We start from the raw sequence: 21,908 nt of genomic DNA on the forward strand, positions 1-21,908 counted from the left end.
TGCGCGTTTAACTCAGTTGCAGTTTAAAAGCAACCCAGGAGAAAGTCAGTGGAAAGTCACGCTGTTCAGTCACTGTAAGCTCATACCTAAGTTTGAACTTGCAGTCCCCTAGCGTTACCTAGAAAGTGTTCTGATAGGTCAGTCGCTGCTTTAAGCTCAGCAGCATCTCTCTTGCTCAGGGATATTTCCAGCTTAAGACCCGGGCTCTGATTTAATTGGAGTTAGAAGTTGCACATGTTGTATAACTGTAGAAGTACTGATAGTCTTCCCCTCGTTGCATGGTCCATATGAGAAAGAGAAAAACTCTACCCCAGTGAACAGGAAGTATGCTCCTAGAAATATTCAGGTTGAAGATGCATGAATTGGTTCAGGGGTGAACAAATGCAGAGTGAGGATGCAGTAATGATCCCCCCCACATGGATCGGGCCAACTCAGGTGCACGCATCCAAGAGCCAGTCACTGAGAAGTCTAAAAGTCAGTCCTTTAGCTCTTGGCATTTAGGTGTGTGCCCAATGAGATTTCCTTTATCTTTTTGATCATTTGTAGCACGTGTTTATGAGCACAGGGATTAGTACTTGCTTCTTTCCCATCTTTGCCATTCTCTTACCTTTGTTACTCAGCTTTGGTTTTGAACAAAGCGTTTGTACAGCTTTAGATGAAGCAAAAAGATACGCCATTCTAGTAACTGCTTAGTCAAGTATGCTCTAGGCTTTGAAAGCTCTGAAAGCTCAGTTTTTATAAACAGCCCTTAATTCTGTTTTAGATGTATGAGTATTCATAGAAAGTAACCCCAGAGGACCAGTGTGATCTGGATCAAGGGATGGAGGCATTTTGCAATTGCCAGCTCCCCAAATATCATTCACTAAAATTCAAGAAGAAATGTGCCTTAGTAGCCATTTCTGTTGTGGCTAGGTAGTGGTCGTAGAACACGGTTCTCAGATCAGGATGCAGTATTCCTTGCAGCTGAGTGCAGGTGGACTGTGGTCCGATGTCAGGAATAAATACATCGAGACCTTGTCAGGGCTGGGGAAAGGAAGAGGTGTGTGGATACCGCTTCAGTTAGACCTAGGTGAGCAAAGATATCTCATATCCCTCCCTCTCTTTTCAGCCTGAAGATAGTCAGTCCTATTTGCACTTTAGAGGTCAAGATGAAGTGCTTGTAAGCAAGGAGAGTTGATGTTAGCCTCAGTGCTTATTCCTTTCTGAACCAGAAGGAGTCCATGTGCTGAGCAGCCCAAGTACTCTCAGGAGCGCTCTTCAGTTGACTCTGCTTGTCTCCAGAACAGCTTGCTAGATAAGAAACACTGCAGTTCTGCTGCAGTACTCTTGTCACCAGCCCCTTTCCAGCTCTCTAATTAATTAATCATCTTTTCCTCTTCTGCTTTCTTTCCCTCGTTCATTTTCAGCAGTTGCAGCAGCAGTCACATTTGCCTCGGCAGCACCTGCAGCAACAGCGGAGCCCGTATCCGGTGCAACAGGTCAATCAGTTCCAAGGTAAAAGTCACACTCTTTTTCCTAGATCGGAGACAAAGTATGTCCCTGCAGCGGGCATTTGAAAGTTCATGTGTTTTGTGAGGACAAGGGGTTAAGCAGTGTGCCAGAACAGGAAGGCGGGCTGTTGCACACTTGCGCATACTGCGTATTTTACAAAAGGGAAATGACCAGTTTTGAATATTTAGTTATGTTTCTAATTTCCTTTCTGCTCCACTCAGCAAAAGCTGCATTTTTTATTTGACATTAGTTTTGTCTCCTTGATTCCTGTATTCTATGGATTCATCTTGTTTGACTTCATTCATCCTACATTTTTTTTCAGCTATTGTCTCTCCCTGTATCCTGGTTTTACTCCTCCTCATTTCCCACTTTGTTTAATTTGATGAGCAGGGACTTTCAGAGAGGTCATCTTTATCTAGAGAATGACCAAAAAGAAATGTCTGATAAACGTCAGGTGTGGAAAATACAGAGACATATCTGAGATGAAAATGGAGATTTTTGTAGTGAACACAGAAGCAAGTATTATTTCAGTGTGCTCACAAGTAATTGAAGGATGCAAGGACAATCGTTTTGGTTTAGGGAAAAAAAAAAACTTAATTCTGAGCTTCTTAAGTGCAAAACATCAGCTGAATGTCTTCACTAACCATGGATTCTAAATAGACATGCAAGTAACATGTTCAGTGCTGTGTGTTCATGACAGTTTCACTTAACTGCAGCAGAAAACACGGGAGGCAAGCATATTGCAGTTCTAGTATTCAGGAAGTGAACAGGCAGCCAAATCCTCTGCTGATATATAACAGGGTGGCTCTTTCTAATTGCCTTCTGATTCTTGTCTTTGGCACCATAAATTCTATATGAAATGATTTTTTTTCCCCAGTAATTAATTTGCAAAATCAAAGTGTATGTGTGTGCACCGTCATGCATTATTTGAGAAGCATATGTAACATCTTTCTATACTAATGCTTCTTTGAAACTTTGCCTTCATATGTATTATTTAAAAGAAATGCAGAAGGGAGTTTAGGCTAATGTGTGACAGAGCAAGGAATTCATTTTCATAAATGAACTCATTTAAATACAAATATTTCACTATTTTTTCTGTTTAGTCACAAGAACGTAATCCAGTGCAGTAGGTTATGTGTGAGACCAGAAGGTGGCCCAAAATCTTAAAATCCGTTGCATCTCTCTTTTAACTGCTTCTTGTGTGAACTCCTGCCTCTTATGCAGAGCACAGCAGTATAACGTGAACCACCTGCTGGTAGTGAGTCCTTTGGAGGTTTTCAACACCAATTTCAATTCAAAAATAGCCAGAGAGGCATTAAATACATTTTTACCATTATCTGTACACTTCGGCACTTGATGGAATCACTGTAAAAAGAGACATCTCCTAATCTTGGAGGAAGGAGGTGATCTAAATTTAAAAGAAATCAAGGGGACCCCAGTGCCAATCATTAAAAAAACAGTTTACCTGTAGCATAGACAAAGTAAAAGCTGCCAATACATTTGCCCTGTGCAAGTGAGATCAAGATGGACTCTCTTCATGCTAAGAAAGGTTTGTTTATCTGTATGTTGGAGAGTTGAGCTAACAACATCCTCCAGAAGCTTGTACTGCTGCAAGAAAAAGGAGGTGTAGCCATCCACTGCGTGACGTGTGCGAAACTATGGGAATGACACTTCCTTTCTTTGTACCCATTTCTCAGTGTAACCCAGCCAACATAAATAGCAGGGCCTAGTATTCTCTGCTCTCCACAGACATTCAGGTATATTGTCTGCTACAGCAGGTAGGGGCTGATTTGAGAGCATCCTGATTTTTTGTACAGTTTATGACTCTTACAGCAACTTTTTTACATCTACGTTTTGCATGTACTAATATTTGAGCCGGGAGTAATTGTGTGCATCATGCTGTTGGAGTATACCTGCAGAGTATTTTATTTAGTTCAGTATGGTATTGACTCAAAACCACAATGAACCCATGGCATCATCAGAGCTCCGGTAATTGTTTTTAAATAAAGGTAGTAAATACAGAAGCATATTGGCTTCCCAGAAATCGATAGCTTCCCTCACCCCTCAAAGGAAGACACAAGCATGGTTCAGTTATCTGCCATGGTGTGGAATTTAACAAGGTTAGGATTTTCTGGTTTCCCATCACTGGCTGAAGGTGGACTAAAATGTGCTTATAATATCGATTCACTAATACACTTTCCCTGCTTTAAATGTCCACAAAAAACAATTTTTCTTCTTTCCATAGATTTAATCAGTAACAATGATATAGAAAATCCATTCATTTATGCCTCCTGAGCTATTAAAAAATTGATTGGCCTTCTGAGTCTGACATTTCCATTTTCAAGGCTTACTTCTGAAAGACAATGGATATATTTAAAAGAGAGCTTCAAACAGTTAACTGAAGTTCAGCTGTTCTGCTTCCATTGAAGGCCAATGGAAGTTTTCGCATTTGCTCAGTAGAAGCTGATTTAGGTTTATCTGAAGAAGACTGAGTGCTACCAAATGACAGCGTGCATGCAACTTTCAAAAGTCTTAGGGACTAATTTTTGCACAGAGGAGTGTGCGTGTTGTCACTCACCCTAAGGAAAAGAAAAACACCATGAAAAAGGAAAGACTCATATTTACTTTTGAAAGGGAACTTCTACGCCTAGGTCAATCCAAAAAAAAATAAATTTTTGGTCACAGTAAAGTAGCAGAAAGACAGGCCTATTTTACCCCTTCAGCACCAGTGTCTGTATAGTTTAGGTACCTGAGCAGCTTATTATCAGGGGAGCAACCATGGCTGTAGTCACGTATCACATATGGAATCACGTTGCCTTGATTCTTCTAGAATTCAAAGCCATGAACCCCTTTGGGTACGAATCCCAAAACAGTCATAACTGAGAATTACTCAGTGAGTAAATCATTGGCCTTTTGACCTTGCCAGCCTTACGGGGAATTAGGCTGCCGGTCTGTATCGACAGTACTCTCTGCTGAGCAGCATCCCACTTAACACACTGAATACATGACACCATCATAGGGAAGCACTCAAGCTGTGTTGCCTCTCACTTCCAAGGAGAAGGGACTTGGTAGGTCAGCACTGAGGCTGCAGCGACACTGATGCAGAGAACACGTAATCTCCAAAATGCAGCTAACATTAGGCGGCAAGTATGTCTCCCAAGGACAGTTAACCTAGTTCTCTCCTAACCTTCACATGAAACAATATTCGCTCCAAAAGCACAGCAACCTGAAATGCTACTGTGATGCAGGAGGCTCCTACAGATTCTCTGTTATGCAAAGGCATGTTGATTCGTGTCAGATTTACAGGACTGTGGGTTTTACTTACCTTCCTCCCTTTTTGGTGTAGGTTCTCCCCAGGATATAGCAGCTGTGAGAAACCAAGCAGCACTCCAGAGCATGAGGACGTCCCGAATGATGGCCCAGAATGCGAGCATGATGGCGATGGGTCCTTCCCAGAACCCGAGCACACTGCCCACCACAGCAGGCCAGTCAGACATGAGCATGGCTCCTTACAGCAACGCCTCTTCCAGCCAGCCAGGAATGTACAGTATGAGCACAGGGATGAGCCAAATGTTGCAGCACCCAAACCAAAGTGGCATGAACATGGCACATAACGCAGGCCAGGGAACAAGGCAGCCTGCCTCTGGACAAGCGGTGGGAATGGTCAGCAATTTTGGTCAGAACATGCTGGTAAACTCTGCTCTTCCCCAGCATCAGCAGCAGATGAAAGGACCGGTGGGCCAGGTCTTACCCAGGCCACAGGCACCACGACTTCAAAACCTGATGGGGACTGTCCCACAAGGAACACAAAACTGGCAGCAGCGAGGCTTGCAAGGCATACCTGGAAGGACTAGCAGCGAAATCGGGCCTTTCAATAATGGCACAACATACCCAATGCAGCCCGGGCAGCCAAGGCTGTCCAAGCAGCATTTCCCGCAGGGACTTAACCAGACAGTTGTGGACACGAGTGGAACAGTGAGAGCCCTGAACCCAGCAATGGGGAGACAGCTGCTGCAACCACTACCAGGGCAACAAGGAGCTGGCCAGGCCAGGCCGATGGTAATGCCTGCAATAAGCCAAGGGGTCCCCACGATGTCTGGTTTCAGTCAGCCTCCGACGCAGCAATTGCCAGGTGGTAACTTTGCTCAGAGCGGCCAAGGCCAGGCCTACGAGAGGAATCCCACTCAGGACATATCTTACAATTACAGTAATGAAGGAGCAGGGGGGTCATTCTCCAGTTTAGCAGAGGGTGCAGACCTCGTGGACTCCATCATTAAGAGTGGACCGGGGGATGAGTGGATACAAGAACTTGATGAGTTGTTTGGGAACCCCCAGTGAGTGGGCTTGTATAGTCTGGAGCTTTGGTTGTTACGTTTGAAAAAAAACACAGAGAGTCGGATGTGCTCCCCATCCTTGGATTGTTGGTTTTTTTGTTTGAATTGGTTTGGCTTGGGGTTATTTTGTTTGTTTTCTTTTGTTTTTAATCGTGCAAACCGAGCTGATCTGTAGCCAACTTTGGAAGATTCGGGTGACGATGAAAACATCGGTATCACAAGACTTCCACGAGCAATCTCCATTGCACGGCAGCACCCGCTGCACGGGTGTGGGGCAGGATGGGGAAACTGGAAAAGCCAGCTGATGCCTCGGGTTGGGAAAATTTGGTCTTTCCCGACGGAAGTGAGGCTTCATTGCACAATGGTGTGGGGTGGTCCCAATATCTCCCACCTCATGTAGCTGTAAAGGCCGCAACTTTCAGAGTAGCAGTTGAAAACGGCCAGGAGCAAAGCCTAAAGAAGCCCACAGGCGATTGCACAGGCCCTGGTCGGAAACGGGCTTAGCCCTGGGTATAACAGGCCTCAGAGAGCCACGGACAGGCTCTGGGCTGTCAGAGAGGACACGCAGCACACAGGTGACAGACCAAAACAGTCACAGAGAGGTCACCATTTTCACTGCAGAGTGATAAAAATCCAATAAAAGTGTAGCAGAACATAAACTTGGCAGTACAGTGAGGACAGTTTGATTACAGGCTGGAGACGGCTTCGATGGGTGGGTTAATGTAACGAGCTATTTAGTCCCCGCAGGACTTGCAGTAGCGCGTCCCTGTCAGAGTACTTTGCTGTATCTGCTGTATCTGTATCTGCTGCTTGGGAGAGCAGAACAGCAGCCGAGAGTGGTGTTAAAGGGCTACAAGGTACCAGCGAAGGTCTTAAGCAGGTCCCTGTCTCTCTCCTCCCTCTCCCGTATGTTTTCATATATTCCCCTCCTGTCCTTCAGTGTAAAAGAAGGTAAGCTCACTGCGCTCCTTTTCAGGTGAGCGACAAACACCACAAAGGGGCAGGAAGGAGAGAAGACAGGAAGGAGGGAACGTACAGGGATGGTCTGGCAGGCAGAAATGAGTTTCTTCTCTCCTCTTGAAAAGTGCAAGATTGGCAGGTAGCGTTACCATGGGGTGTCTGGGCTCTTGATTTGCTACCTGGTCTTCTGTTTTAAGCAGGCGTTTGGCCTAATCTCCCTGGTTTGCTGGAATAAAATTCAGTGCGGTATTTGAAAAATGGGAACTAAGGAAGGACTACAGCAAAGAGCATTCATGAATGGGTAAAATAGTTGATTTAGGTATCAAAAACATCAGGTCTGCCCAAATATGCTTTTAAGTAACAGAGGTGTATCACTGTCTCCACTATCTATCTCCACTGTGTGGATCGGTGCTGAGCAGCACTGCGGCGAAGCGGTGATAGTCTCACTGAGATGTCAGCCATTTTGAATGCCTAAGGCAGCGGTTCCCAAGCTGCGGTCCGAGGGCAAGGCAAGCTGTCCTCAGAAACCTGCCACCTTTTCAGCTGAGAGCTGGCCACCAGGATATGTAGGGGTGCATAAAAAATCGTAACAGCAATCCGCAGTCTGAAATGTTTGGGAACTGATGCTGGCCTCCAAGAGCATATTATGTGCTCTGTGGTGAGAATATCTCCAGCATACACATGCCAAGGCCGCGGGAGCGAGGGGCTTGGTACCTGGCACCTCTGGGTCCTCCCTTCCCCTGCGGGGTATTGCTGTGTATCGCTTGGAGGATGGGGCCAGGCGGGCCTGGGGCCACCCCAGCACCCAGATACGTTCCCTGCTGTGCTGCGATCCCTCGCTGGGCCTACCCAGACACGGGTTTAAATGCTGTACTGTAGACAGGACAAGCTGTGTTTTTAACTTGGACTAGCTGGCCAAGGTGAGCTGTCAGTTCAGCTTGCCTTGACCACTCATTTTTTCAAAATAATGCTTTAGTTAGCATTCTTTTAGCTAACCTCTTTTTAGAAGACAACGCAAGGCCCCATTCCAGTTCCTGCTGAAGATGACAGGGCTTTGCCTGCCCGCTGCTTCAGCCAGAGCCGGGCCGGGCCCTAACGCAGTGAAGGAGAGCACCAGCCACAGTTTGCAGTCCACAACCACCTCGTGGGCAAGTGGCTTTTAGCAGGACTAGCCTGAAGGAAGAGGCAGCAAGCAGTGAAGCAGGCACACAGCGAATTGCCCCGGGGCCAGGGGTTTGGAGACGCACAACCACCACCCCACAGCCCCGGCCGGGCATTCACATGCGTTAGGAAGATGCGGGCTTTGGTGAATGAACGCTGGTGAATGCCGAGTCTCTGTTGTTGTAAAGCTTCCTCCAAATACTCCGTACTGGGACCAAGTACTAGAGAGGTAGATTTTAATAGATTTGGGGTTTTGTTTCTTTTTTTTTTTTTCTTACTATGGTGCTGATGTATATGTAATGTTAAAAAAAAGTTATTTGTAAATATGTTTTTACAATTCTACAGATATCACTGGGTCTACTATCTGTAAAATATATACATATAAAAATATATATATATACTGTTTGTTTAAAATAGAGTATTTTTATTTCATTCCTTAACTCATCCTTACTGCAGTGGTATTGCACTTCAGATGACGTCTAATTACTAATTTGTACTGTATCCCTGATGGCAACTTGCTCCATTTTATTCAGATTTTTCTAGTTTTCTGTTTTTACTTTGTACATTAAGCATTGCTTATTTCCTTTTAAGACCTGTACAGAGCTCTGAAAATGTAGAAAAAAACCTGATGTTAACATACCACTTTTAAAGAAAAAAGAAAAAGGAAAAAAAAACCCAACAACAAACAAATAAAAGATGGTTATCTGAGTCTTATAAAAGGCTGGTTTGTGGGATTATCTCGGCCCTGGTGGTCCTGCAGGCTGCCTTGGGGAGAAGGGAAGAGGCCCCCAAAGGCTGTGCTAGCAGTGGAGCTGTGGCACGCCAGTGGCACCCCTATGTCCCCGAAGGTTGGTGGGCCCCCACCGGGCATGCTGGAGGCAGCAGCCACAGGTGACTGCAGTTAGCTGCCGGGTGGTTAATTACACAGCCAGGTGTGTGCCATTTCTTTGAGGTATTTTACCTCTTTCTAAGAGCAAAGTATGCTATAAAAGCCAATGGGTGGGGTGAGGCAAGGCTTATACTTGGGCAATTGCTATGAGGGTACCCTCTAGTTTCCTCAGAAACCTTGCCAGGTTCCTGTCTTTGCTCAGCCCATGCCATGTGGTAAGGAAGCGCTTTTGGGGAGGACTCAGGGTATAGAATCCTGTAGCTGTGATCTGGAAAGGTGAGGTGAGGTGTTCAAGGTAAACCCAGGTGGGTTTCAAGACTCAACACCAGTATCTCCATGTTTCCACCCCACTGGAGAGTAATGGCAGATGAGGTGCTGGGCCTCTACGCGCAGCTCGCAGAAAACGGGCTGGTTTGGGCAGTCTCTATGGCTCGGCTCCATGTACAAACTTCGAGGTGAGGTTCTCATTTTCTCCTTCCTGTCAGTCCTTTGCTGTTTTAAATGCATCTCCTAACAGTTGAGGCTCCTGTTGATCCTGTTGCACTCTAGCTTTGTGCTGCTGGATGATTCCTTGTGGCCTCACCCCCATGGTTTTTGGCATGTGAAATTGTCTCTGTGTGACAACAGCTTATTCTTTTCCGTGGCATAGATGGGTTATGGGAAGCTATCTACAAACATGACAGGCCGTTATAACAGGTAAGTTTAGGATGGAATAGTGCTCAAATGCCTTTGCTTCTGAAACTATCAGCAACCTTTGGGCCTCCTATAATGCGTGTTTCAGGCCTGTTACGTGACTTAGAGCTTTGTCTTGGTTTTCCTTAAGGTGGCAGCGCTTCCTGCTGCCTGTGACTGTCTGAAGGACTCACTGGCAGGTGCGTTTGCTGCCTTTCCACCCGTGGGAGGACAGTTAGTGGAAGAATTCCCAGTGATCACTGTGGTTGTTAAACCTGGTCCTGTTTTGCTTTTTCCCCGCAACCAAGTGCCAAAGAGCTGCCTCTTCTGCAGCTTTGTCAGCTCTAGTCAGTTCACCGCCATGATCTGTTCTTCCCTTAACACCCATTATTGGCCCCCAGTCTTACACCTACGTACTTGTTTCATTTATTGTTTCTAATGCTACTTCAGCCTTTACCGCACACAGGTACTAAATTATGCCCCTTAATCATGTTAGAGTGACTGTGAAGTGCTAGCTTCTGCACATGCAATGTGTCTGCTTTTTTCATGTGAAAGTTTATTAGGAACCTGATCCAGCACTCAATTATTTTGTGCTCGGGTTATCAACGCTAGCAGACGTTTAGAAAAAGACTGTGGGTTCTCCATATAGACCTGGCTGAACAGAACTATAAAAATGTTTGGCATTTTTGGTCAAATTCTGTATTCAGAGGCATAACAGGGAAGGATTCTGCTTGCTGGTTGTAGCTGGCATGAGTATATTCAACATTCCCTGTGTAGTTTGGGTTATCAGGAGCTACCAAGATAGTCAGTTATGGTCTTTGCATCTCTGTTTTTCTACGCAGTTTAAATTTGCCATCGGCATACTTTAAGCCCTTGGTGCTAAGCCATGACTTCCCCCCCTCTCTTAGCAGAAAACTGTTTTCATAGTCAGTTTGCTTTTCATTGTCACTTTGTTTCCTAGGGCTTTGGCCATGCTGGGACATTCGCCTAATCTTTCCCACACCCCAGCCATCTGTGCCTTCCTGGGAGACAATGAAGGAGACCCAATTGTTAGCTGAGCATCTGTGCCTTCTCTTTGTCTGGGCTGGGTCTCCCTCCTGCAAGTGGCACATTGTGGGGATAGCCCGTCTTGAGAGGCTTTGTGTGAGAGCTGGGATCTGCCTACAGGAGGGCCCCACTTCTGCAAGAACAGTGTTTGAGCATGTGCTGAACTGTAAATGTGTGTATAAAATTAAAAGGCCTTCACAGAAGTGTAGGGTCAAGTGCAGCTTTCAATGTCTTACTGAAGAAAGCACTGTTTCAGTATATGCTTAAACAGCCTCCTGCAGTGGGATTGGATATACTTGCAAAACGGGGACCGTGCAGCAGCATGGTGCATCAAATCGTTTTCTTACATTTGTGCAGAACGGATGTCACCACTGGTAAAAATGAAGAGGAGTGAAGGAGGACTACACTGGAGGCATTGAGAAGGCCGAAGGATGCTGGGTAAGATGGGCTGTTGCTTGCAGTGCCAGTTGGAACTAAATTACTTAGAACTAAAACCATAAATTCCCTATGTAATTTGTTTAGGGTTTACAATAGTGTATGGGAAAACAGAACATTTAATTGAAAATGCAGATGTGACGTGCCATTCTCTCTTTATGACTCTTTTTCAACAGCACAAAAAGAAAGCAAGCATAAACAGCTCAGGAAAAGCATACATTTTACACTGCAATGGGATGCTGGTACAGAGTTGTGATACTTTATTCACATGCAACTTTTCTTCTTTGTGTCCAGGGAAACCATTTGCATTATTTACTTGTCATCTTTTTTTTTTTTTTTAAGTCTTCAGATCAATTTATTTAATTTCTTCATGATTCTGAAGTGCAGGTATTCATCCAGAAAGCTGTTGACAATCCCAACTGCACCCAGGATTCCCAAGCAAGCCAGAACTATCAAATTCAAATAAAAACCTGTTAACCTGGAAGTAGAAAGTAGAAAAATACTGTTACAAACTGTACGTGATGTGTTTACAGTGAAACTTGCTGCTTGTCCATGCAAGTTTTGTCCAAGCAACTGTTTTGGTAATAAACCTTTTCCACACATGACTTTTGCTAGATGGGGAGTGATTCCTAATATCCTTTCTATGGGGAAACTCTTCCTTTCTATGGGGTAACGCTTCCCTAGTGTTTCTACATATTCATGTGAAGTTGGGATCTTGACCCATGACAGCTACCTCATCGCACACTGTGAACACCTGCAGGTAGATCCACAAGCAAACATGAGCACCTCACTGCAACTTCACATTTAGGAGCGTGGGAGGGAAGATGTTAGGCCTGAAGGAGAGGTGTGCGTGTCTCTTGTGTCAGCACCTGTTGGTCAGGTAACCTCCACTGAGCTGGGAGGTCTGGTCTGGTTATCACTCTGTCTTGAAGATGGATTTTTGAACTGGGAAGGAAGAGCGTGATCCTGTAACTTGGCTATTAGGACACTCATTGGGGTTGGGGGTCAAATTACTTTATCTGTACCAAAATAGCTTCATCAAAAGAAGCTTGGCCAGCAGTTTGAGGGAGGTGATTCCACTCCTCTATTCCACTCTTGACACAGCCTCTCATCCCACCTGGAGTACTGCATCCAGGTCTGGGACCCCCAGCACAAGAAAGATGCGGACCTGTTACAGCAGGTCCAGATTAGGGCCACAAAGGTGATCAGGGGGCTGGAGCACCTCTCCTACAAAGACAGGCTGAGGGAGTTGGGGTTGTTCAGCCTGGAGAAGAGAAGGTTCTGGGGAGACCTTTCTGTGGCCTTCTGATACTTCAAGGGGTATTACAAGATGGGACTCTTAAAAGGGGTTGTAATGATAGGACAAGGTGTATGTAAGGGTTTTAAACTGAATGATCGTGGATTTAGGTTAGATATAAGGAATAAATTCTTTACTGTGAGGGTGGTGAGGTACTGGAGCAGATTTCTCAGAGAAGCTGTGGCTGCCCCATCCTTGGAAGTGTTCGAGGCCAGGCTGGATGGGGCATTGAGCAACCTGGTCTGGTGGGAGGTGTCCCTGCCCATGGCAGGGGGTTGGAACGGGGTGGTCTTTAGGGCCCCTTCCAACCCAAACCATTCTGTGACTCTGAAATGTAAAATTACCCCAGAGTAGTCTGGGGGAACACCTCAGCCCTGAAACACAGAGGTCTTGACAGGCACATGGCAACAGGAACCTTCCTCTGCACACTCTTCTGGGCTTGGTTTTAGCTGCCTCGGTGTAGCCTCTGGTCAAGTAGGCGTATTCTGGGAGTTGCTGCTGGGTTGACCTCTGCAGGCAAGGAAAGGTCTATCCTGACAATCCCATCACATAAGTGTTGGAGGGAGGTCAGAGGAACTCGTCAGCCTTCTGCTTGCAGCTCACTATACCCATACCTGCAGAACCTCACTGGTGCCTAAAGACTTGACATATGCAGCTTTTCTGTACACGCAATGTCTAAATACGAGTGAGAAAGTGGTGAAGTATGAGACTTTCTCAGTGTCAGAAGAGCATGAAAAAAGTATTGAGCTTAACCTTCCTGTCATCTGTCGGAGCCAGCTGGAGGGAAGGAAAGGGATGCAGCTCGCTTGTGAAGGCTCTCCAGCACAGAAACCAAGTAGGAGGTACACCTAGCTCTTGTGTGCTTAGAAACCTAGCCTTGGCAAAACTGAACTGCAATTCACGTAGCCCAGTGCACTTACATGTGTCGTAACCAGCTCTTTGAGCACAGGCCAGGTGGGCGGGTTTGTCTTTAACTGCCACGCCTGTAGTTAGCGATTGCAGTTGAAAATTGGTGTGCAGGCTAATTACCTTTGTGCTACAATGCCTGCTGGAGGCACGTTGCATGTGCTGGGACACGGCCCTGCATGCCTGACTGGTGCGGACCCATTGCTAGCAGAAACACCTACTGAGGATTAGCACAAGCAAAGCCATTTCCCGTGGCTGCCACGCTGACTTTCAGCACCCTCTGTCCAATGCAAAGGCAGTAGGGTTTCACAAAAGCGTAAAGGTCTGTCTAATAAAGAAGCCAACCACTGTTCTTAGGCTTTCTTGTCAGGCTGAATCTTTAGGCCCGAGAGCGATGAAATAAATCATAGGACAGATTTCTTAAAGTTTTTTTAAACAAAGGACTTCTTAACTTCTTGGTTTATTTAATCCCTTATGATCTCTTTCTTTCACTTATGTTGAGGGCTCTGCTCCCCAGACTTGCTAAATAGTTGCTAGCCTTCTGGTTGGTGCTCACTGCATCTCTTACTGGGAGATACAGTTACCTCTATATTTAAGGAAAAAAAGGAGAGAGGATCTGGAAAACAGCCTCTTCATTCTCTTAAGCAACAGCTCCTCAAAAGAGAATAGGGGATTGGTGGAGATTGCAGTGAAGAGAATGACAACATTTGTATACAAACTATGGAAAATAGCCCCAGAGCCCAGCCTTTGCTGCTGCAGGACTACTCACTACCAAAAAAAAAAAAAAAAAAGTGCTGTTTATAGTCTGATTATTTTGTGTCCTAGAAGTATAGATCCCAAGACTCTTAATTTTATGACAAGCGTGTATTGTGCTAGCCTGTCTTTATGATTGCTATACGTGTGGTAGGAGGAGCCTTAGGTCAGAACACCTAAGGCAGTACAGTGGCTTCAGTGAGACAAGAAATAAACTGTGTGTTTGTACATGTACTTGTGCACTGGAGGGGTGTTCTGCCAGTGTGCGTTTGTTGTAGCAGGATTCGTGGTACCAGATGCTGTACACTTACATTCATTAACTTATGCTTATCTGGAGTTGTGTCTCTTATCTGTTTGGTGAAAGTTCATCAGCCTACAAGGACAGATGTTTGCTTCTTTCAGTGCATTTGTGTGGCTAGAGTAAAGGTCTTAATGTGACAGCTTGAGGAGAAATGAAAACAGCAGACAGGCTGCTACTGTGTATGCCTTGCCCAAGCAGTCTCCCATCCCACATCCGTCCTGAGCTGCAAAACTGCTTCTGTCTTCAGCCTTCTCTGAGCCCAGCTGCCAGTACGCTCAGTACAAAGCAGGCGCCCACAAGGTGAGCATCAAACCTTTCCCCCCTTGTGACCTGTAGCACATGCACCTCTTAACCTAGGCTCCCGCTGTAACAGCCAGCCTGCTTCCCCGAGGGTTTGTGCTTCAGACCTCTTGCTGGCACTTTACACGTGTTGCATTCAATTACAGTCACTTTTCTCTGCCAGTCCTTGGCTCTCCGCCCAGCTTCAGACCACAGCCCGGAGCTTTTAACCTGCATTCAGAGAGTAACTCCTTACCTTCCTTTCACAGACTGCACGTAACCGTGGAAGTACTTGTAGCGGGCAAACACGTACAACAGACCCAGAATTGCAGCTATTTCTACGAAAGAAAAGATTAATGGGAAAGAAAATGAGGATCACAGACAGTTGCTTTGCTTATGTTTTCTAGTTGCATGTCTCTGGGGACTTTTCATAGCTTTTCATACCCTAGGAAATTACACTGAGGAAAATCATTTGAAGGAGATACGAGTATTAAACATTCACTGCGGGAGGCTTTTGTTATGGGGTTGCTTGTAGGGGTGGGCTGCAGGCCTGTCCAAAAAATCTAACAGCATTCCCTAAAAAGAGCTCTCAAGACCTGACAGGAATCTTATCCCCAGCCCAGCTCAGTGGCTATCCCAGGGGCAGAACAGTGGGTTGGAGCACTGTGGCTTGACCCAGCTGTCATTTTGCATTGTTATGGCAGTTCATGTTTAAGGGGGGTATTTGTTTTGGAAAGAGTTTCTTATTTATGTTGTTAATAACCTGCTTTGCATTTATATAGCAGCTTTTATCCAAGGACATGAGAGAAAGCTGTAGTGAATGTTAGCTTTCTGACCTCCCTGTGGGAAAAGTATAAAGTTACCTCCGTTTGATAGATGGAGCGGGGTGTGCGGGTCACTTGTATTATCCAGGACTAAGCAGTGCTGGTGAAGCTGCTTATGTCCTTTCAAACTGCCTAAGTGTTACAGAGGACAGCTGTTACTCTGTTCTGGATTAGCTCCTCTTAGTGTACCTCTGGGAGATGCTCAGCTGAAAAAATTACTTAAAAGGGCGATTAATGCAGTCCTCTTCTTACATACGGCAACGTGTGTCTTCCCTAATTCAAGTGTCTTTCTAGGAGCACGTGTACCATCTCCCATCCAATTTGTTGACCTAAGTGGAGCTTCTCTGGATTTACAGTGGGAATCCCATATAGCCACATTCCCATTGCCACTGCACCAAAACAAGACTTAAGAACACTTGGACAAAAATGCTAGCCTGCTTAGGTGCTTGAGAAAGCAAAATAGGTTTTCATGAGTCTCCTTGCATAGCAGAAGTACAGTAACTATGGCTGGTGATGCTGCTGTTATGACTGTGCTTCAGTGCTAAGTCACAGGACAAACGAACAAGTCACAGCCCAGCGGTGGTGTTGCTCATCTGGGATGTAAAATCCCACCCATTCGCTGGCTCGAGCTCCATCTCCTTCAGTCAGGGGTCCAGCCACAGGGCTGAGTGCTCTGACCTGAGCCTTCTCAGGCTGCGTCCTCCCAAGGGCTGATAGCTGTGCTTGATGTCCTGTGAGGATTGTCCCATAATGCGCAAATAAGCGTTAGTGGGAAACATCTGGGAGCTGCTTGTCTGAATGATTCACCCAGAAAATCTTCAGTGGATTTTCTGTGAATGAAAAATATGCCATGTGCCATGGCTCCTTGGTTTGCAGAGAACAGTAAAAGCTGGTAGGGCTGTGTGAAAAGGCATGACTAATTGGGGATTTCAGTGCACTGAGCATTCTTTCAGGAAGCCTAGAGTAAGGTAAGAAGTGAAAGGAAGGCAAAAAGATGTCTACAAGTAATGTACCTCCTGATAAAGCTAATTTTAGAAACTTAGGTAAAACTTCTCAGTCCAAGAGAAAAACAAGAACTGTTTACCTTGGTTAAAAAAACACCCGGTGATCCAGAGGACGGTCAGGAATGCTGGATAAAACTCCACACAGTTTTGTCTGCAGAATAAATTTGAAAAAACATTACTCTGGAAAAGAACTATGGGTGGGATTTTTCACGGGGAATCAGCTTTGATATGATTTTCTTCTCAATAAAGTTAATGCTATTGAATTTAGTGGGAGCACAGTCAAGCCGGAATTAGGCACCCTTAAAAATTCCCTTCGTTGTAATCTCAATACAAATATAAACTATTTCAAATATTTTCTGTATATTTAAACCTAAGCAAGGATCTGTATCCTGGCTATATGGAAACGCTTACCAGGTGTCCTAACTCAAGTGCCTGTGCAGCAAGGGCAGGCAGGATTTGAAGCATGTGGATGCAATGTTAATTGCTTACCTCCACGTTCTGCATGCAGCTTTTGTGGGTCAGCGTTCCCGGGGCTGTGAGAGGAAGCATGGAGCTGTGTGTGGGCAGCGCGGATTGCTCTGCTGAGGCCAATGCCTTTATGAAGTGCTACCAGGCATAGGCAGCACGTGACGGATCTTATGGTTATATAGCATTTTTATTTGTCAACATCATCAGTTTTCATGCCAGTATTTTGCCGGGATATCTTTTCTTGGTTGTTCTGACTGAGCTTCTTTTTAATGAATTAGGCAACCTTCTGTGTCTGTCATTCTGTTATCTGATATAATATTTAATATATTCTGTGTCATCTTGTTGTTATTGTTACCCAGTACAACTACAGTTGCATCAGAAGGAATTGTTTGAAATAACACCATGGTACATATATTTGTCTATGGTCATTAACTAATCACCAACTGAAGCCTTTTAGGAAAATGTTGTCATTTTGAAGAGGCTGTCCGACAGTTATCTGCTGTGAAGGCGGAGGCTTTCTGTGCTGATGTCTTCCATGTGTTTGGTGATAGCCACAGGCCAAGAACTCACAGCACGGCTTGCTAGATCCAGAACATCTGAGTTCTGTAAGTTACAGTCAATTAGTTCCTAGCCTTTACTTAGGTTTGGATAATCCGATTGCCTAGTTTCATCAGAACTTGAACATGGACTGTTTTAAACGAGCTGAATGTACCCTGTTATCATTAAGATAATAGCTGAACCATTTGGAAAGTGTTCTCTTCATTATTTTTTCATTTTCTGTGCAAAGGATGCAACGGAAAAGGTAATATCTGAAGATAATGTTTTTGCTTATCTTCTGGACTGAATTGTTATTCGTTGCCATCATCTTGATGATGTCAGGACTTACTGTGCACGAAATGTTCTGTCAAATTCTGGAGCTCCAGTGACAGCTGGGGGCATGACCTTGTGCTTCATTCTTGATTTTCCCACCAGCCGAGCAAAATGACCTGTAAGCAAAAATAAAGGCTCAAGGATCACACATTTCCTCTTTTTTTTTTTTTAAAGGCAGCTCAGTTGAGTTTCTAACACATCTGTTTTATTTTTTTAATAGCAATCATTGTTCTTTTGTTCTCTCTGCTATATCTGATGGAAATAGACCAATGATAGATAAACTATTTTTCCCCTACAGAAGTTCTGTTCTTGTCTTCAGGAGTAACTTACTTATGAGGAAGGGGAAAAATTGCTATTTCAGAGCTAGTGAAAGAGCTCACCTGTTTAACTTTAAAGCTTTCTGGGTACCTGGAGTTGTTTTCCAAGCCATGTCATAGCCACCCTGTGCAAGAAACTCGTGCTCTACTTTTATCCTAACTTTATTTGGATCCAGAAACAAGACACCCACCTGAGTTCCCTAAAAAGACTGTCTAACAGGCAAGCCTAGAGCATGCCTTCTGTCTTCCCTTCAGAGAACAGTGGCATTAAAACACAGCTAGGGATATCAGCGGTGCTGCCCCGTGCACATCTTACGTCTTTGCCTCCTGGCTAAAGCCTTGTCCCAAAAATGAAGCTTTCCATCTGTCTTCTCCACATGTAAGTAATTACTTTTAACCTTTCCCTCCAGAGCACCTCGCTACAGGACCTCTCATTGTATTTGCATCCAGCGAGACCTCCTCCGCTCCCACCCACGCTCCTTGCTGTGCCTGGTGATTCATCCCAACGTGCCACCTTGCGGCACTTTCAGGAGGGAAGAGTTATAGTGGGGAGGTGGGGGAGCATGCTTCGTGGAGACCGAGGCTCATAGCAGCACAGGAGTTCCTTTTAGAAGTGTTTTCCTGGAAAACACTAAAGTTGCTTTTTGGCTTCTGCCACTTTCAAAAGTATTACTATAATTTTTTTGTCTGGCAAATGCTGCCTGGCTCATCAGCCAGAAGTGGTAGGTGAGCCCTAGTGTTTTGCAGCAAAGGCATTTGTACCCAGCAATGCATTCCTTGTTTTTTGCCTCACTGAGCCCTACAAGTCTTACGACAGTCTGGGACCGTTTTTTTTCTGCTGAGGAACTAAGGCAAACCAAGGCGACTCCTTGCATCCAAATTAGCTGAGAAAAAAAGCCTTGAAAGGGTGCTGGATGAACTAAGCCTACTGAGGAAAACAAGGAGATTAAGGCAGTGCAAGGGCCAAATCGTTCTTGTTTGTTCAGCACGACTAACCGAAGCAAATCCCCAAGGCCATGGTGCAACCCTGGCCTCAGCCGTACCGCGGGTTGCCCTTGGTGTTGCCTGCTGAGCAAGCATCTCGTTGAGGGGCAGAGATCGCACGTGGGAGGCTCTGGTTAACCACGTGTGGCACTGGGTTTGTGGCCAGGCTGTGGCAGCGCGGCCACCCGGTGTAAAACCTGCTCCTGAAGCATTTTCCACTGGGATCAGAGAGGAGGGACCCTGCTTCAGTGAGGGGCAAGTGGGTTCTCACCTGCCAGTGAAAACCAAGCTGTGGCACCGTGTGGGGGACCAGGGTCATGCCTGTCACCTTAGAAGAAAAGGTGAACCCCATGTGCAGAACAGGACAGGTGCCAGCCAGGGACTTAAAAAGAGCTGAGGAGAGAAATAATTGCTGTATTTTTGGTTAACTGAATGCAACTTGCCTTTCGGTTCCATTCTGGTGAATGGAAAGCAGTGATGTGGCTCCAAGTGTAAGTTCTGTGATGATGGTTTAACAAGGGCTGAAATAAATAACAAAGCAATGGGAGAGCCCTGCTGCCCACCCACTGGAGGTGCTGTTGTGAGCACGCCAGAAAGCATTGCAGCCGGAGGAAGTAAAGATTTCCCCAGCTTTTTCCTTCCCCTGTATCGACGTGTTCAATTCTAGCAGGCTAAATGACGTGACTGCGGTAGTTACAAAGTATGCGCCACTTGCCTTTGCTGGCCTTTTCTTTTTTCTTGGCTTTCATTTTCAGGTGGCATTTATGGTTACTGTGTTAATATCCTTACACTAAAAATGCAGGATAAATCAGGCTTTCAAGGAACATTGCTCAAGTATTTTGTGTTTAAAAAGCCTGTAGAGAGGCTGATTCTTCTATCACAGTATATGATAGCGCATGCTAATTTGCAACTTAAAAATAAATAAATTTTTGAATAACTCACGATTCTGAGACACAAAACCTTGTCTTTCTGTATCTCTGATGATGGTTAAGTGAAACCTGACTTGCAGCACTGCTTCAGAGAGGTTGTCTTGCCTGTTAGCAGCTTTCTAGCTCGGGACCAGAGGCTCAGCAGAATAAACAGAAGAGCAAACAGAGCACTAAGTGCTGTGTATGTTGTATTTTGTTCACAGCAATTGGTCACGCTCTGCACTGCGTCCCTTACACGAGCTGGTTATAGCACATGCTTACACTACCAGCTTCACAATGTTCAGCTGAACTCACAATAGTTGATCTGTGTTGGTTTATCCATGCTAAAAGTAAACCACGCTGTGATTTAAATCAGATTAACAGATCAGGTTCTTACCAAGGTTTCTCTCTGGGCTTGATGTTGGACTGCCCAATGTGTAAGTTAAAATACAGGTTATCCTGACTTTTCAGTGATTTTAACTAGAATAACTAATATGGACCAAACACCACAAGGAAGTGTGTATTTTTACCTCCCTTCCCCTTTTTGGTATCTGCACAATTCATTGTGTTTTCAAAAGGCGCTAGGTTTCCACATAATGTGTGTTTTTGCTTTTAACTCTTAACATTTCTGTGCTAAAAGTCAGGGCAGGCAAGTTGAACTTTCACAGAAGTTGATGGTAAATATTGCCACCAGCCAGAAATAGCAATGTTTTGTGCAGATCACAAGAGTGTGTTGCAGCTGATCTGATGACAGAAAAAGAATGTAAATTTTAAGTGCTTTCTACTTGCTTTCTGTTGTGTTGGGCTTTTTTTTAACCTGGAAGGGTCACATTATCAGGCTTTTTTTTTTTTCCTGCTAGGTACAAGTGTTTCAGCAGCTGAGGCTTTCAGAACAAACAATTGCATCACATCCGTTAAGTTGCAGTGCTATAGATATTTGGAAAAAAGATGAAGCAATTACTTTTAACTTGCTCCTAATCTCATCCTAGTATACTGCAAATGCCTTCAAAGAGCATCATGTTTCTTGATGTAAACACAACTATATGAATCAATGTATATAGAAGAAAATAATTACAAGAAGTAAAAACGCTACCACAGTTACATGAGAGATGCAAATCAAAAAGAGTGCTGCAGATTTGCCCACTTCTTTTCCTGGTCCTTGATTCTCAGAGGTACATCAGCAGGGGATAAAATATTTCTTTAAGATCCAAATAGATTTGTAATGAGGAGGATGTGCTGCAGAATACCTTCTATTCTTGCTGCCTGGTGTAAAAGTTTGCTTTCGTCTTCCCTTTCAGGTACTTAGCGTGCGTCTGGCTATTTCAGGAAACAGTACAGTGCTTTCAGTCCAGCGCTGGTGTACTTGATTTGACAAATTTACTCTCAGTTTTTGAGGTTTTGGGTTGCATAGCTGCCTACATAAGAATCGAAACCAAGACACGATGTGGCCGTTGGGTAACTTTACAGCTAGTTGCGAGCTCTCACAATAGTACGATTCAAAAGAGTCAGCAAACAAAATGGAATTGAAAATAAATTAGTTTCTCCCACGGGGAAAAGTAACCTGTCCCACTGAGCCAACTCCCTCTCGGGCTACAGAGAGGGCAAACAATGCTCCAGTGAGAAACGACTTAGGAGGCACCAGAAATTAAAGTTACACGACAACCAGTTTGTCATCACATAACATCCAGAACTGCAGAATCGGCGCAAACCTCCCCGAGCCCCAGCCCTGCAGCCCCGCAGATCTTACATTGCTGGAAGGCAGACAGGAGGGAGACAGCAGCCAGCAAGGTGAAGTCACCAGCCATGATCCCGGCGACTTCCGCGTGCGAGCAGGGTGTGTGTGGAGGGGAGAGAGCTCAGAGCTCGAGTGAGCAATAAGGACAAACAACAGGTGGGGGAGTTGCAGTGCTTTTCGGCACCGCAACAAAGGAAATAAAATAGCCCGGCTTTTTAAAATGAGTGCAAAATTACAGCCATTTTTCTCTCATGAAAAAGTTCAAATGCAGTC

The 21,908-nt window shown here is 45.0% G+C and overlaps 2 protein-coding genes and 1 long non-coding RNA gene across 12 annotated transcripts in view; 2 read left to right on the forward strand and 1 right to left on the reverse strand.

Moving 5' to 3' along the window:
* The window catches only part of MAML3 (mastermind like transcriptional coactivator 3), a 273,831-nt gene extending 265,166 nt beyond the window's left edge, over window positions 1-8,665 (forward strand). For 9 of the 10 annotated variants that reach the window (XM_083834889.1, XM_083834883.1, XM_083834890.1 and 6 more), the window contains 2 exons: window positions 1,407-1,494; window positions 4,838-8,665. In XM_083834889.1, the coding sequence (XP_083691015.1) occupies window positions 1,407-1,494; window positions 4,838-5,829 (1,080 nt within the window). In that variant the 3' untranslated portion in view covers window positions 5,830-8,665. The remainder of the gene's footprint in view (window positions 1-1,406; window positions 1,495-4,837) is intronic. The other variant, XM_083834885.1, reaches the window with a different exon arrangement.
* Window positions 8,666-9,537: 872 nt separating this feature from the next.
* Window positions 9,538-21,908, forward strand: part of LOC310899024 — a 34,945-nt gene continuing 22,574 nt past the window's right edge. The window contains exons 1-2 of the long non-coding RNA XR_014583923.1: window positions 9,538-10,726; window positions 10,912-10,992. This is a non-coding gene — a long non-coding RNA (uncharacterized lncRNA). The remainder of the gene's footprint in view (window positions 10,727-10,911; window positions 10,993-21,908) is intronic.
* On the reverse strand, window positions 11,228-21,880 carry MGST2 (microsomal glutathione S-transferase 2). Its single transcript, XM_083834950.1, has 5 exons — window positions 21,648-21,880; window positions 17,708-17,807; window positions 16,434-16,504; window positions 14,782-14,863; window positions 11,228-11,467 (listed from the first exon to the last, which is right to left on the reverse strand). Exons 1-5 carry the CDS (start codon window positions 21,703-21,705, stop codon window positions 11,335-11,337), a joined length of 444 nt encoding a protein of 147 aa, XP_083691076.1. The 5' UTR covers window positions 21,706-21,880; the 3' UTR covers window positions 11,228-11,334.

The sequence above is a fragment of the Anser anser genome, assembly GCF_964211835.1.
Source record: "Anser anser genome assembly, chromosome: 4".
In the NCBI taxonomy this organism is placed as follows: domain Eukaryota; kingdom Metazoa; phylum Chordata; class Aves; order Anseriformes; family Anatidae; genus Anser; species Anser anser.

What these genes read in the sequence shown, in the direction of transcription:
- MGST2 (XM_083834950.1), bottom strand. Translation starts at nt 21,705, where the DNA reads ATGGCTGGTGACTTCACCTTGCTGGCTGCTGTCTCCCTCCTGTCTGCC. An exon ending in CGGGTGTTTTTTTAACCAAG is followed by an intron (nt 14,864 to 16,433) that starts GTAAACAGTTCT and finishes TTTCTTTCGTAG; the next exon opens with AAATAGCTGCAATTCTGGGT. An exon ending in GTGCAGTCTGTGAAAGGAAG is followed by an intron (nt 11,468 to 14,781) that starts GTAAGGAGTTAC and finishes TTCTACTTCCAG; the next exon opens with GTTAACAGGTTTTTATTTGA.